General features: G+C 44.6%; 1 protein-coding gene across 4 annotated transcripts in view; it reads left to right on the plus strand.

The window, feature by feature from the left end:
- The window catches only part of TMEM63A (transmembrane protein 63A), a 49357-nt gene extending 37554 nt beyond the window's left edge, over window positions 1-11803 (plus strand). For all 4 annotated transcript variants that reach the window (XM_045008342.1, XM_045008340.1, XM_045008341.1 and 1 more), the window contains exons 18-24: window positions 1-63; window positions 1012-1174; window positions 2228-2333; window positions 3441-3608; window positions 9404-9519; window positions 9937-9999; window positions 10689-11803. In XM_045008342.1, the coding sequence (XP_044864277.1) occupies window positions 1-63; window positions 1012-1174; window positions 2228-2333; window positions 3441-3608; window positions 9404-9519; window positions 9937-9999; window positions 10689-10841 (832 nt within the window). In that variant the 3' untranslated portion in view covers window positions 10842-11803. The remainder of the gene's footprint in view (window positions 64-1011; window positions 1175-2227; window positions 2334-3440; window positions 3609-9403; window positions 9520-9936; window positions 10000-10688) is intronic.
- Window positions 11804-15979: the final 4176 nt, after the last annotated feature.

The following is a 15979-nucleotide window of genomic DNA, read 5'->3' on the forward strand; positions in this document are numbered from 1 at the left end:
TCTTGATTTTTTCTTCCGCTGGCTGTTTGACAGAGAGTCGGCTGAATCTGCAGTCAGGTTGGAGTAAGTATTAGCTACCCTCTGATATTTCACTGTAGTCTTTTTGCCAACTAACCTTTTTTAGTGCATAATGAATGTGCATCATTATGGATGCCCTATACTATAATGTGGGGATTCAGAATGAATGGTGGGATGTGAGCTCCTTCTAGGTTATTAGGAAGAAGAGTCATGGATCAGAGTCCCTTTGTGCTGGGCACTGTAGAGAAACACCTAACAAAGAGATGGTCCCTGCCACAAGAAGCTTACAGTTGAAATATAAGACAGAAGATGGATGCAACAAACAGATGGGGGCAAGGAGAGAGCACAGTAAGACAGTATGTTGAAGGTTGTGCCATATCATTGGAACAGGAATCTTCCCTAGAACCGCACTAAGATCTTGTTGTTACAGAAATTGATTTAGAAGAGGAGAAGAAATCTTCATGTTGTTTGGCATAGTGGTATCGAAGATCAACATTTGCAGATGTTGGGCAGCGGCTGTTTTTTGTTCTGTTTTTGTACAGCACCTAGCACAGTGGGAGCCTGGTCAATGACTAGGGCTCCTAGGCATGATCACAAAACAAATATTTAAGGCGTCTCTGCTGAAAGAAACCACTAGTTTAGCATCTTGCCGCCAACAGTGACTTGAAGTATCAAATGACTCCCTCATCCAACATAAGCCACCTAGCAGATTGTACTGTATATTCTTTTAAAATTAGTGTAACTTCAGATGCTGTTTATATTCTTATAGAGCCATGTTTGATGGCATCCTACAAAATATGCCCTTACAACTGCATGTAGAGAATTCAGCAGTAGGCACTTGTAATTAAACCACTGCATCAAAGATTTTGCAACCCATCTTTTGTAAAGCTTTGCAGTGTTTGTTCTGAAGAGGAGCTATTTTCCAAATGTAACCTGTCCCCATTGCAAAAGCAAACCCGTTGCCTTCTAGTCACTGACTCTGTTTCCTTGTAGATGTGTCTTCTTGCCTGACCAGGGAGCCTTCTTTGTGAACTATGTGATTGCCTCAGCTTTCATTGGCAACGGGATGGAGCTACTGCGCTTGCCTGGCCTCATCCTCTACACCATACGCATGATAATGGCCAAGTCCCCGGCTGAGAGGAAAAACATTAAACAGGTATAAGAGCTCCTCTCAGTAGCATGCGGGCAATAAAATCCTAAGCAGCCTATAAGAAACTACAATCCTTACACAAGAACTGTATGTGCCCTCTTCCCTCACAGCTGCTAACTATCCGCTGTGGTCATTCCTTGTGGCCTTTCTTTTGCTCAAACTAACAGGTACATGTCCCTTCCCTGAGCAGCACAGTGTGGATATGTAGGAGACTGTACAGTTTGAGTCCATGCCTGATTAAAACAAGCCATTTAGGGCCCATTTGTCCTTACTTGGGGCCTAAAAACGAGGTTCTCAGTCTCCACACCACCTGAAAATGAGAACTTTAATTAGGGAGTTGGCAAACAGGCTTAGTTTAAGCCCACCCGTAGCCACCACTTTCTTCCCCTCTTTCCTTAAAACTTCATATGAAATTGATCTCTTTGTAGGTTTGAAAAAAGTTGGCTCATTAGCTTTCACTTCTGTTTATCTCTGCTGTGCTCTGAGGGTGTGCGAGAGGCTTTCTGTACTAGGATTCCAGCCTGAGAGGATCAGTTGACCACTCAAACACTTGAGATATTTACCTAACCAAACTGCAACCTCTGAACCTCTAGAGCTCTGTCTGCTCTGAAAGCCAATGCACACAGCACCACAGAGGTTAAACTATAATCGCTGTAGAGATCAAAGTGCTGACAGCACAGGCACAATAACTTTTTGCCCTGTGGTTGGGCATAGCATTTCCCCATAGCTGAATTTAAGGAGGAGACTGAAAACAGGCTCCTTGGGGAATTCTCTTGACAGAAATATCAGTTTGCTGCAAGCGTGCTCTGTGTAAGCTTTCAACTTCTTTGGTCCCAGGATATGAGAGAATGTGGCTACAACACTGCATACAACAATGTTGAAAGCACGTAATTAATATACATACCACTTGTGCATCTGTAACTAGTTTGCCTGGGTGTCTCAAAAAACCATGTCCCTCTGTTGTGAGGCGAGAATAAAGAAGGGGCAAACTGAATTGTTCCCTTTTTGAATGTAGTTTACTCCTTGGAAAGCTAACATTTGTGTTTGTTTTTTCCCTAGCATCAAGCATTTGAGTTTGAGTTTGGAGCAATGTATGCCTGGATGTTGTGTGTATTCACTGTCATCATGGCCTACAGCATTACATGCCCCATTATTGTCCCATTTGGTAAGTTTGCCAATGAGTTGTGTGCCCAGGGCAGGGAAGGGGGGAGAGGTTTGGTCTGAGCACATGACCAAGAGACAGGAATTCCTGAGGTCTTATCTCAGCTCTGATAGTGACTTTCTGTGTCCTTGGACCAAAACACACATCTGCCCTGTTGTGAAAAATAGGGCAATAGCAACCTCACAATGTGGTGTTGGGGTGAATTAATGTCTGTACAGTGTTTGGAAGCTGAAAAGCACTACGTATATGATGATGATTCTATTTCTACAGCTTGAGGAATATATTAACTCTGACTTCTGTACAGCTTTAACCATTAAGGATGGAATTTTCAGTTGAAAAGGTTTAGTACCATGCTTTTCAACCATATTAGCTTTTCATTTCTGCTTTCCTCTGTGCTCTCAGAGAGGGTGTCTACATGTGACTTTCAGCCAAAGAGGTTCGGCAAAGTAGCCAAACTTTCAAGGGGACTTTTGCTGCTAAATCCCTTAGGCACTTATGAAAATCTCACCCCCGAGTTCCATCAAAACAGATAAAATACAACATAAAAATAAACACAGTGCAAACCAGATCGCAGTTGCGCGTCTGGTCCTGGTATCTATGAATGTTTTTATGTCCCAGGTGAATAATAAAAGAAGAAAAGGCTAGTCGGAATCCTGAACGCTGATAGGAACAGAACAAATATACAGCTGCACAAACGTGGCATTACTCTAGCTCACAAATTAACATAAAAGTAAAACTATTTTCTGGGGGGAAGTTAGTGAAATAACCTTTGTATCTATTAAACGGCAGTGGGAAACATGTAAGATCTGGCCTAAACCCACACAAATAGATTTAAGACAATTTTGGCTCTCTCTCTCAATTCTCTGTGCTCCATATTGGAAAGATTTGAGGGTACTACTGCATACAGTGCTGCAATTCCTAGCTGCCACTGGAACTCGGAACATTTTGGCTTTTATAGGGACCCAGTTGACTTGAAATAGTCATTTAAAAAAATTAATAGTAGTTTTAGGAATCACATATGTCTGGGTTGCCCTACCAATTTGTGATTATTATTATTATTTTTTTAAATATTCACAGTTTTCAGTAACCTGTCTCTATCCTCTTCTTCAGGTTTAATATATATACTGCTGAAGCATATGGTTGATCGCCACAATCTTTACTATGCATTTCTCCCTGCTAAACTGGAGAAGAAGATCCACTTTGCAGCTGTGAATCAGGCCCTTACAGCTCCGATCCTCTGTCTGTTTTGGCTCTATTTTTTTTCATTTTTGCGACTAGGTAAGGGTTCTCCAACAGTGATAAGCTTGAAATATTGCTCGATGATCTTGTGGTTAAAGCAGAGGGACCAGGATTCTGCTCCCAGCTCTGTCACTAAGTTGTCTAGAGTCATGTGGGAAGTTTCTTAACTTCTCTGAGCCTCAAGTTGTGCATTTTTAAGACAGGGATAATAATCCTTACCTGCCTCATGGGGCTATTGCAAGGCTTTACTGTCTTCACAGTACTTGGAGATCATCTAACAGGAGCTAATAGGAGAGGGCAAAGGAGACAAACACCTGCCTGGATAATACTTAGTCCTGAGTGCGGGGGGACTGGACTAGGTGACCTCTCGAGGTCCCTTCCAGTCCTATGATTCTATTACATTTAACTTTTAAGCTGTTAATTGACACATTCTCTCACTGATCCCCACTCACATTGGCCTCAAATTATAAACGTTCATTGTGCCACAAACTTGCTGTATTAACAGAGTTGCTGGGGGAAGTTGGTGGCTTGACCTTTGGGCACCCAGAACAGTAGGGGAGATTGTTTGGGGGTTTTGTTTTACAAATGATGCACTTGAGGCTTTTGATGCTGTGAAGGAGATTCAGCATCTTTTTTTTTTTTCTTCCCCCAGCTTCTCCCTTTAGGTTGGGGATGGAGGTGACTTTTTAAATCTAGAGCCTGATTAATAATTTGTTTGTACTGTTCATTAAAGATGTGTTCAGGATAGTCCATAAATGCCTCAGTCTAGCTGGAAAATATTGAGATTCCATTCCCTTGACATAACCACTTGTGACACTGTAATTACTGTTAAAGTATTGTATGATCTAGCAGGGCCAGTATCCTGCTTCTAGCAAAGGCCTATTCCTGATGTTGCAGAGGAAGGCAAATGCCCACGATATGCACTGGCTAATAGTTAAAGATATGAGATTGTCTTGTTTTGCAGCTAGGAAGCTAAATGCTGATTAATCAAATTGTCTGTTGGTGTGACGATCTGCCCTGCAGTGCTGGATACCTCAGTTTGATCCTGTTCGTTGACTTAGGATAGCACCCACTCTGAGCGAAGCACTTTCTTAGAAGGATGGTCCCTGCTCCAGTTAGCTCACATTCTTAGTCTTGGAGTTTTGGTCTCTAGTGCAGCAGTAACTGAGGGTATGTCTACACTACGGGATTATTCCGATTTTACATAAACCGGTTTAGCAAAACAGATTGTATAAAATCGAGTGCGCACGGCCACACTAAACACATTAAATCGGTGGTGTGCGTCCACGGTCCGAGGCTAGCGTCGACTTCTGGAGCGTTGCACTGTGGGTAGCTATTCCGTAGCTATCCCATAGTTCCCGCAGCCTCCCCCGCCCCTTGGAATTTCCGGGTTGAGATCCCAGTGCCTGATGGGGCAAAAATCATTGTCGCGGGTGATTCTGGGTACAGCCTCACCCCTCCCTCCCTGAAAGCAGCAGACAACCGTTTCGCGCCTTTTTTGCTTTGTGAACTGTGCAGACGCCATAACACAGCAAGCATGGACCCTGCTCAGCTCAATACCGCAATCGTGGATGTTTTAAACACCTCGCGCACTCTCGTGCAGTATATGCTGAACCAGGACCTTCAAACCGAGGCGAGGAGGAGGCGGATACAGCAGCGCGGCGATGACAGTGATGAGGACGTAGACACAGAATTCTCTCAAACCGCGGGTCCCTGCGCTTTGGAGATCCTGATGGTAATGGGGCAGATTCTATCCATTGAACGCTGATTTTGGGCCCGGGAAACAAGCACTGACTGGTGGGACCGCATTGTGTTGCAGGTGTGGGACGATTCCCAGTGGCTGCGAAACTTTCGCATGCGTAAGGGCACTTTCATGGAACTTTGTGACTTGCTTGCCCCTGCCCAGAAATGCCATAATACCAAGATGAGAGCAGCCCTCACAGTTGAGAAGCGAGTGGCGATAGCCCTGTGGAAGCTTGCAACGCCAGACAGCTACCGGTCAGTCGGGAATCAATTTGGAGTTGGAAAATCTACTGTGGGGGCTGCTGTGATGCAAGTAGCCAAAGCAATCACTAAGCTGCTGCTACGAAAGGTTGTGACTCTGGGAAACGTGCAGGCCATAGTGGATGGCTTTGCTGCACTGGGATTCCCTAACTGTGGGGGGGCGATAGATGGAACCCATATCCCTATCTTGGCACCGGAGCGCCAGGGCACCCAGTACATAAACCGGAAGGGGTACTTTTCAGTGGTGCTGCAAGCACTGGTGGATCACAAGGGACATTTCACCAACATCCACGTGGGATGGCCAGGGAGGGTTCATGACGCTCGCGTATTCAGAAGCACTACTTTGTTTAAATGGCTGCAGCAAGGGAATTACTTCCCAGACCAGAAAATAACAGTTGGGGATGTTGAAATGCCTGTCGTTATCCTGGGGGACCCAGCCTACCCCTTGATGCCATGGCTCATGAAGCCATACACAGGCAGCCTGGACAGTGGTCAGGATCTGTTCAATTACAGGCTGAGCAAGTGCAGAATGGTGGTGGAATGTGCATTTGGCCGTTTAAAGGTGCGCTGGCGCACATTACTGACTCGCTCAGACCTCAGCCAAACCAATGTCCCCTATGTTATTGCTGCTTGCTGTATTCTCCACAATCTCTGAGAGAGTAAGGGGGAAACCTTTATGGCGGGGTGGGAGGCTGAGGCAAATCACCTGGCCGCTGATTACGCGCAGCCAGACACCAGGGAGATTAGAAGAGCACACCAGGAAGCGGTGTGCATCAGAGAAGCTTTGAAAACGAGCTTCATCAATGGCCAGGGTACACTGTGACTGCTGTGTTTGTTGATGAACACTCCCCCTCCCTTGATTGACTCATTCCCTGTAAGCAACTCACCCTCCCCCTTCGAGTACAGCTTACTTACGCAAATAAAGTCACTATAGTATAAAAATCATGAATTCTTTATTAATTCATTATAAAAAGAGGGAGAGAAGTAAGGGTGTGGTTTGGGAGCAGGATAGGAGGGATGGAGAAGGCCATTAAAAAATTTCACAGTAATGACAGCCTTCTGGTTGGGCTGTCCACGGGGGTGGAGTGGGCGGGTGCACGGAGCCTCCCCCCACGCGTTCTTACACGTCTGGGTGAGGAGGATGTGGAACATGGTGAGGGTTGAGGGTGGTTATACAGGGGCTGCAGCGGCACTCTGTGATCCTGCTGCCGTTCCTGAAGCTCCACCAGACGCCGGAGCATGTCAGTTTGATCACGCAGCAGCCCCAGAGTTGCATCCCGCCACTGCTGATCTTCCTGCCGCCACCGCTGATTTTCCTGCCGGTCTTCCTGCCGCCACCTCTCATCTCGGGTGTCCCTCCTGTCCTCACGTTCACTGGCCTCTTTCCTGTAATTTGATACCACGTCCTTCCACTCATTCAGATGAGCTCTTTCCTTGCGTGTAACTTCCATAATATCCGAGAACATTTCATCTCGCGTCTTCTTTTTCCTCCGCCTTATCTGTGCTAGCCTTTGGGATGGAGGAGGGACGCTTGAAAAATTTGCAGCTGCATGAGGGAGAGAAATATTTAAAGATACATTTTACAGAACAATGGTTATACTCTTTCACAGTGAACAGCACTATTCACCTTACATAGCACATGTGATTTCCCTACAAGGTCGCATTTTTCATCTTAATACTGAGTGCCTGCAGCTCTGGAGTTACAGATCTCACAGACGCAGGTCCGGGCATCAGAATTCAGCTTGCATGCGGCCATGGTAAGCCACTGTCTTTCGGCTTCTGTAGTGATTTACCCCTCCCCCCAATGCATGGCTAATACCACGCTAGCTCCCTGCTAATCAACACCCTTCCCACCCCCCCACCCACTGCGTGGCTGGTAGCTTGGGGAAGATCCCCGCTGACCAAACATGAAAAAGATCATCGGCATTTCACTCCTCCCCTCCCCGCTCTTGGCTACGTGCAGGAAAGGTTTTTTTTTTTAAGCTGCTGCAGTCCACGAACCCAGTAGGAAAATTCCTGATTTTTAACCAGGTTATCCTGAACGATATCACTTTGCTGAGGATAACACAGCGAGATAAAGAACGGATGCTTCTTGAATGCCAGCAATCACCGGGACCATACGCAGCTATGCTTTGCCATGTAATGATACCTGATTACTTGCTACATGCATGGCGTGGTAAAGTGTCCTACCATGGTGGGCGGAACAAGGCTGCCTTGCCAGAAACCTTCTGCAAAGGCTTCTGGAGTACCTCCAGGAGCGCTTCATCGAGATGTCCCTGGAGGATTTCCGCTCAATCCCCGGACATGTTAACAAACTTTTCTAAGTAACTATACTGTCTGCGAATGCATCCCAAGTCCTCAGGGCAAATCAATCATTAAAAAACGCTTGCTTAAAAAACAATGTTTGCTATTTGCAAAGGTACACTCACCAGAGCTCCCTTCCATGGCGTCATTGTCTGGGATAGTTGCTTGGGAGGGCTGGGAGGAGGGTAATTCCGTCAGGGTGAGAAAAAGCTCCTGGCTGCTGGGGCTCACGGAGTGCTGTGTGCTCTCTGCTAGGTCGTCCTCCTCCTCCTTCATCTTCATCTTCCCCGTCCGCAAAGTCCTCAGCCATGGCAGAGATTACAACCCCTACCTCGGAATCCACGGTCAGGGGTGGGGTACTTGTGGCGCAGCCCCCTAAAATTGCATGCAGCTCAGCATAGAAGCGGCATGTTTTTCGACCTGCCCCGGACCTTCCGTTTACTTCTTTGGTTTTCTGGTAGGCTTGTCTGAGCTCCTTAACTTTCACTCTGCACTGCACTGAGTCCCTGCTGTGGCCTTTATCCGTCATAGCCTTAGAAATTCTTTCAAATACTTTTTCATTTCGTCTTTTGGAACGCAGTTCTGTTAGCACTCTCCCCATATAGCGATCAGATCCAGTACCTCCCGTGCAGTCCATGCTGGGGCTCTTTTTCGATTCTCAGGAGACTGCATTGTTACCTGTGCAGATGAGCTGTGCGTGGTCACCTGTGCTGATGAGCTCTCCACGCTGGGGAAGCAGGAAATGAATTTCAAAAGTTCGCGGGGCTTTTCCTGTCTACCTGGCCAGTGCATCAGAGTTCAGAATGCTGTCCAGAGCGGTCACAGTGGTGCACTGTGGGATACCGCTCGGAGGCCAATACCGTCGATTTGCGGCCACACTAACCCTATTCCGATATGTAAATCCCGATATTAGTGCTACTCCTCTCGTCGGGGAGGAGTACAGAAACCGATTTAAAGAGCCATTAAAATCGATATAAGGTGCCTCCTAGTGTGGACGGATGTGGCGTTAAATCGGTTTTACGCTCCTAAAACCGATTTAAACGCCTAGTGTAGACCAGGCCTGAGAGTGCAATGACAGCAGCTCACATGGCTCAAGAGAGTGTTTTGTATCACTCCACAACGGTTGCTGTGAATTCTCAGGTGGTATTGACTGGCACTGAAAGCAGCGTTGTCTAGTACCCTAAGGATGATGCCTGAAGGATGGGGGAGAGAGAACTGGGAAAAGTCTTATAGGTTAAGATGTGGACTTGGAGAGCTCCTCTATATAAGGGTCAGGAAAATATCCTTCTATCGTGCTGTATGTAATGAGCAGGTCATTAAATCAGTGTGTCCCATATGGTGCTTTGTTAGCTATTTTTTTTTCCTCTGTAGGGTTTTTCTTCTATTTTGTTCCATTCTCCAGAAAGTGAGCGCTCTTTTCAGATAAGCTATTTTGTGATCAGTGTGATTTTTTTATTATTTGGTTGCTTTTACCTACTTGAACCAGTGATGGATACATTCAGTGTTGCATTCTGTTTGTTTTTAAGGTTTTAAAGCTCCCACGACCCTCTTTACGTTCCTAGTTGTCAGCATCACAATTCTCGTCTGTTTAGCTTATACTTGTTTTGTCTGCTTCAAGTACCTGAGCCCACTGAATTACAAGGTAAACTCCTATTGAATGTATTGGGGAAATAACCACCAGCATTAGCACTGTGCTTGGTACTGCACAAACTAGTCCCAGGGAAACAAATGGCAAAATTCATGTTTACTTCAGTAGGAGCAGGATTTAGCCACAAGGGTTCAGTCCTCTGAGACGGTGAAAACATGCTGCTGAATAAAGAGGCAGGTTGTTTTGCGCACAAGGGGAAGGAGGGAGGGAAGGAGGCGTGAAGAGCGGTATGGGAGGCAGGTACGAAGTGGGAGGCTTTGGAGGAGCACAGGCAGCAGCTGAGGTTTCAGTGTAATGTATAATGGGGACATTGTACTAAATCTGTTTACTAATAACCTGATGTTTATGATCAATTCCATGTAACTGGCTGATTTACCAGTTTAATACTTCGTCCTTGGTGTCTTTATATAGATAGAAGAATTGCCAAGTGGAAGAGGAAGTGACAGTGATGCAGAAACAGCTCCAAGATCTGCTGTAAGCTCTTAGCAAAAAGTATTTTTTTACCCTTTCTAGGAAAACAAACTCCTGACCTTTCCCCGAAAAGGGATCGTGTAGGAGATTGCTAGTCTGAATGGTGTCAGGGTAGGTATGAACGGACTTGAGGGTCAGATGATCAGAACACTGCGCGTACCTATTTGAAAGCGTTGCTCTAAAAATACCTTTTGATTTAAGTGTGATAGGAATAACAGAGAGAGATTTTAAATACCCTTCATTTCCAATAACTACATGGGTTGTGTTTTGATTAGCTGGGTCTCACACCAAACACTAGAAGATTAGTTGCATTTGAATGCTGACTATGCAATCACACTGCTTGGAGACTATGCGAGGTGTGATATTCACAGCAGAGCGTCAATGTCATGTCACCAAAAAATGACCACAAGCCTTTGATATTTGCACTAGGTTTTGAAATACTGTTTGGGTGAATACAGATACCTCGGTGTGCAAGAGCCCATGTGATATGCAGGCACACTTGAGTTTTGCACTAGGGAATTTATTTTGAGGGACAAAGGGCAATGTTAAGATGAAGGGGACAGAGTGGGGGTAACAAAAGTAAAAAGGAGGAATTTGGGGGGGAAAGATTTTAAATAATAAATTATCCCAATATTTTAAAATTATACTAGAGACTAAATAATAAAACTCCGAATGTTTGTTTGCAATTTCAGATGTATGTCCCACGGGTCTTGCTTAGTTATCCTACGGAAAAGACAGCACTGGCTCAGAAGGAGCAGCAATCATATGGCACCATGGGTGCTGATGCACAGGCAGAAGACAGCATGACCTACTTTGGGGGACTTGCTGCAATTGAAGAGGCATAGAAGTATTTCTGCTGATCTCCAGGACTAACACAAGGTGGTGCACTTGGTCCAGCTTTAATAGAACTGATCCCTCAAGCATTCTGATTTATTTACCCTGTCTGCCAAAGAGGCACAGAAATAATTCAGTGTGTGATCTGCAGCTCTGCTTGGAGATTAAAAAGCAGCCACCGTGGGACCGATTGTTTTACAGGCCATCTACACACATTGTGAAACAAGTGTGCTGAATAGTATGAAGGAGACAATCCTGAGGGACTACTACTTTGGGTTTACTGTTTAATCACTTGCCTTATGGAGAGATTTCACTCTTCACAGAGATAAAAGGTCACTGAAGCAAAGCAGCCCCACAATTGCAGGTGTCAATTTATTTGAAATGACTCCCCTTTAATTTTAACCAGCGCCAAGGATTTATTAACCACTTGGGATTGATAAATCCCGAACTGTCAGTTTTGATGAAAACTTGAAAGCAAATACTACCCCTACTGGTGAGAGCCAGGAAAAAGGCTTGTGGTGTAGTGATGTCTCCTCTCCCACCACCCCAAAATACCCAGTCCACACAACGTTACTTTTCTGAAAGAGGTGAGGGCTTTATTGTGCACTTTGATTGTGAATGTACCAAACCCAGAGGACTTTTGTGAATAAGGGATTAAATCTGCTATAACTTTTATATATTTTTGCAGGGGATGCATTAGTTACTTTCTGGTGACTATGTTAGGGGCCTTGCACAAGAAACATTCACCTGCCAGCAATAAAGGATGTAAACATTTTATCTTTTTCTTTTTTTAATCTCTCTGGTTACAGTGACAAATTTCTGCACTTCCCTGGTAAGTGCCAATCGTATGAACTGTAAGATGTTATACCATTTTTAAATTATGTAGTAGGAGCCAATTTATCCTAAAGCTACATTGTGTCAAAACGTAACTAAGCAATAATCACATAACAATAAAACACTGAGTTCAGCGAAATTCGAGAGCTGTCATTACTGACTTTCTTTGCATATTTAAACACTCATGTGCCACCTCAGAGACCTACCACTGTTGGGACACTAATAAGTGAGTGGAGCTCTAGGGCCCAATCCTGCAACATGCTAAGTGGCTGCTGAGAAAGTGAGGACCATTGACATTCTGAGAATGAATCTTGATTTGTATAGAAAATCCTTTTGTTCTTGTTCTGAGTTTTCTACTTGTCTCTCTTTAAACTGTGAACTCCTCAGGCCAGGACTGTTGTTTCTTCAATGTCTGAAAAATGACTGACGAACCATTCTATGGCTTGAGTGGTACCACAAATAAAGGTGTTCAGTGTCTTGCCGGATTAGCTCTATATTCCCAAAGATCTGTTTCCTGCTCTCTTGCTGGACTAATGCTGAGAATGTCAGAGGAGATGATGGAAGGAACAAATTGGCAGTTTTGGAGAAGAGTCCTATCCTGTGAGTTGGAAGATACATAAAAACACCTAGTTCTACAGAAGTAAGTGAAGGGACCCTCCTATTAAAAAGGGCTGCATTTGTGCCAGACTCTTCTCTCTTAAGTCATTATATGTTGACCCTTTCCTTTTTAAAACTGATAGAATTGCCAGAAGTGAAATGTGCATTGGACGCAAACCACTACTTTAAGGTTTGGACTGAAACCAAGTAAAAAAGGATATTCTGAGTTACAGCTTCTACTCCACATTCTGGCTTGTGCAGGTAAGACGTGGTACCAAATTCACATTTTGGTCAATTTCATGGTCATAGGATTTTAAAAATTGTAAATTTTATGATTTCAGCTATTTAAATCTGAGATTTCATGGTGGTGTAATTGTAGGGGTCCTGACCCAAAAAGGAGGCGAGGAGGGTCACAAGGTTATTGTAGCAGGGGTTACGGTACTGCTACCCTTACTTCTGCACTGCTGCTGGTGGCGGCGCTGCCTTCAGAGCTGGGCCCCCGGCTAACAGCCACCGCTCTCCAGCTGCCCCGCACTGAAGGTCGCGCAGAACTAAGGATGGCAATACCGTGACCCCCTTAAAAAATCTTGACACCCTCACCCCACATCTCCCTTTTGGGTTAGGACCCCCAGTTTGAGAAACGCTGGTCTCCCCTGTGAAATCTGTATAGTATAAGGTAAAAGTACACAAAAGACCAGATTTCACGCCCTAGGGTGTGTTTTTCATGGCTTTGAATTTGGTAGGGCCCTAGTTTTGGGAATCCTTCTATTCATGGCCATGTTAGAGGCAATACCAGAAGGAAGCCTGGTAATTTCTGCCATCCCACTGACTTTTCAATTGTCTGGTTCAAGTTAAACTTTAACATCCTCTTCACATGCATCTGTGTAAGCAGTTCTCACCCCTTTTGTAGGCACCTTCACTGGTAATCATGATGCTGAAGGGTTTGACTCCCACACTTGTCCTGTTAGCTGTGGCTGGACACCAGTCAGGAATCCTTGTCTTCCACAGTAAAACTCAGTTCTTTCACATTTGTTGCCACTGATCTACTGAGGTCCTGGGTCTGATATCTAGGACAAGCATTAGCTTAGTATTTAATTTCCTTTGGTGTCTGTCTTCTCTGCACTCATGAAAGGCGGGAGGCTGACAGTCCTTGACAATGAAGCTTCTTATTTTCAGGACAGATTCATCATGGACAGTGGCAATAATAGTGCCAGCTTCCACACGCAGCCCTGTCAATGTGCTTCAGACCTGCTCTAGATTCTAGACCAAAAACAAGAGTTGAAGCGGGGAGGAATTTCCATCTCACTGAGTAGTCATTATGTGGCCTCTGCTGAGTGCTAGCAAGGGCTCTGATGCAGAGGCTTATTTTACCTATGCCACCAAACCACCATGTAGCAACCACTCTTGGTCACCACCAACCTATGATAATGCTGAACTCACAAACTGTACCTGTGAGAGGCTCTGTATCCATTACCAGTTCCCTGAGCCATTGTCCCTTTCCATTTTTGTATCCACTGTAGCATGACCTAGTGCACTCACTTTCTCCGTTTGGCTGGGGGATGGAAGCATCCACTAGTAAATTACAAGATCCCTACCTAGCAGCACAGAATAAAGGCTGCTCTGACATAACTAAGTTTGCTATGTTGTCCTTTGGGTCTATTTCAGAGCTGGAAGAAATTCACAAACTGCACTCATTGTAGTTCATTCTTTTGTGCTGGTGAAAGTTTCCAAGAGGATAAAATTAGATAAGTAATAGGTACTCCCCACATTCCTTGATGAGCCTTAGAGAAAAAGCATTTCACAGTAAAGGATGGAGACTTCAGCAAATATGGATATTGGACTGTACCATATGTGAAATCCATATTTAAAGGCATTGTACGTTCTTTACTGAGCCTCTTCTAAATACTTTGGCAAGCAATGACCTAGCTGGAGTTGCCGATCCTAACTCTCAGAAGCTGTATTTCCTGAGATTCGAGGCCTGCAAACCTGCCTGGTATAGCTCAGAAAGAACAACTGCCTCACCCTCTAACTTCTTGCTAAGTCATTACTTGCTTTCTGAGCAGCAGCTGTGGCCTGGAACTTGGTGTTTCTATGGAACTTGAATTTTGGGGAAGCCTGACATTCAAATGTGACTAAAAGCTAGAAAGCGTGAGATGCTACATACTGTACATACAGCAAAAACCACATTCTCCTAGACTGAAGCTAGAGTGGAAGTATGGAGCCTGTGGAACTGGATGCACTTCTGTTCTCCTTCATGCAGTTGTGCAAGGACTGAATTCTGTTTAGAAAGATGAAAAAAGTGAAGTGCAAGCACTGACAACTGAACGTATTGCGAAAAGATGGAGTCATTCTTGGAGAAGCAGAGACATGGAGGGGGGAGTTTTCTCAGCCATTAGTTGAAGTGTGGTGGGTAGGATCTATGTGAAAGATTTTTCTCCTGCCTACATTTCATCAGTAACCTGATCACACCAAAGGCTATGAAATACGGTCTGTGCAGTGTGGAAGCAGGGTCTCTGCCTAATCTTGGATGGAACAATACTTGGAAACATACAGATTTTTATCTCTACTGGATGGATTGCCTCTGCTAGAGAGACTATTTTTCTTTTAATGATCTATAACCCTCTCTATTAACCCAATGTCCATTTTCCTATTGTGCCCTGATTCTGCTAGATCCCGAAGTGACTTAAGAGGCAGCTGTGCTCATACTCTGCCCCTAACAGCTGCAAGTGTGTGCTTCAGATAGTTTAAAGCTAGCAAAGCTTGGGTATTTTGTATCCTGAGGGCAGCTGTTCCCCAGGTCATAACAATGAACAAACCACTAATGGCAGATGCACTGAAAATTGACCTATTAGGTCAAGTCTCTGGCTTGCTGATATGTCTCCTGACTCTTGCTAACATCTAACATCAAATTGGTCAGGTCTGTGTGCAGAGCTCTCGGATCTCAGCGGCAGCACGTGTGACTTCCCAATTTTGTTCTCTCAAGTAGAGAATTTCTGGATGATCTCGAATTGGTCTTTGTTAGTACAGTCTATAAGTAGTTGCCCTTTGGGAAGGGCATGAATCGGGGCCAGCTGTCTTTCTGCTGTCTGCACCAGGCATTAACTTCTAATCCTTTGACAGAACATAGAGAATGGGGCTCTGTGAATAAGCTGGCCCAGTACTTGAAACTACCCTTCCACATTTAATGTGTCTCCATTACTAATCTCTTCCAATTTGGAGCTTGCAATCCTCAGTTCAATGCATCTGGATTCCTGGCTGATGCAATAAGCTAGCCCCTCTCCTGGAGGGCTAGAATTAGTTTTCTTCTGTGGTTGCTTATTCCCTTCTTTCCTGAAGCTCTGCTACAGCATAACATTGATCTTCACAGACCTGAATGCACTGAAATCCCTTCCTGGAGACCAGGTTTATAACTAGAGGGTAGTATGTTGCTTTTTTTGTAGTATTAAGTATGGCTTTCACAGCCTTAAAGAAGCTAAATATAGATTTGCAAAGTCCTGTTTAGAAATGGCAAAAGCAGCAGTGCAATTTAGCCTCAATTCTGGCAATTAGATTTAGATGAATTTAGAATTTCCTTTTTTACATGTATAAAAATATACTTATTTTTAAATGTCAGGCCCACTACTAGTTTTATGCAGCGTGTAGGTATTTACCTACCTGTATTTATTAGACTAAAAAATGGTAAGAGGCAGCATGGTCCAGTGGATAGAGCATGATAGCG

The sequence above is a fragment of the Mauremys mutica genome, chromosome 3 (assembly GCF_020497125.1).
Source record: "Mauremys mutica isolate MM-2020 ecotype Southern chromosome 3, ASM2049712v1, whole genome shotgun sequence".
In the NCBI taxonomy this organism is placed as follows: Eukaryota; Metazoa; Chordata; order Testudines; family Geoemydidae; genus Mauremys; species Mauremys mutica.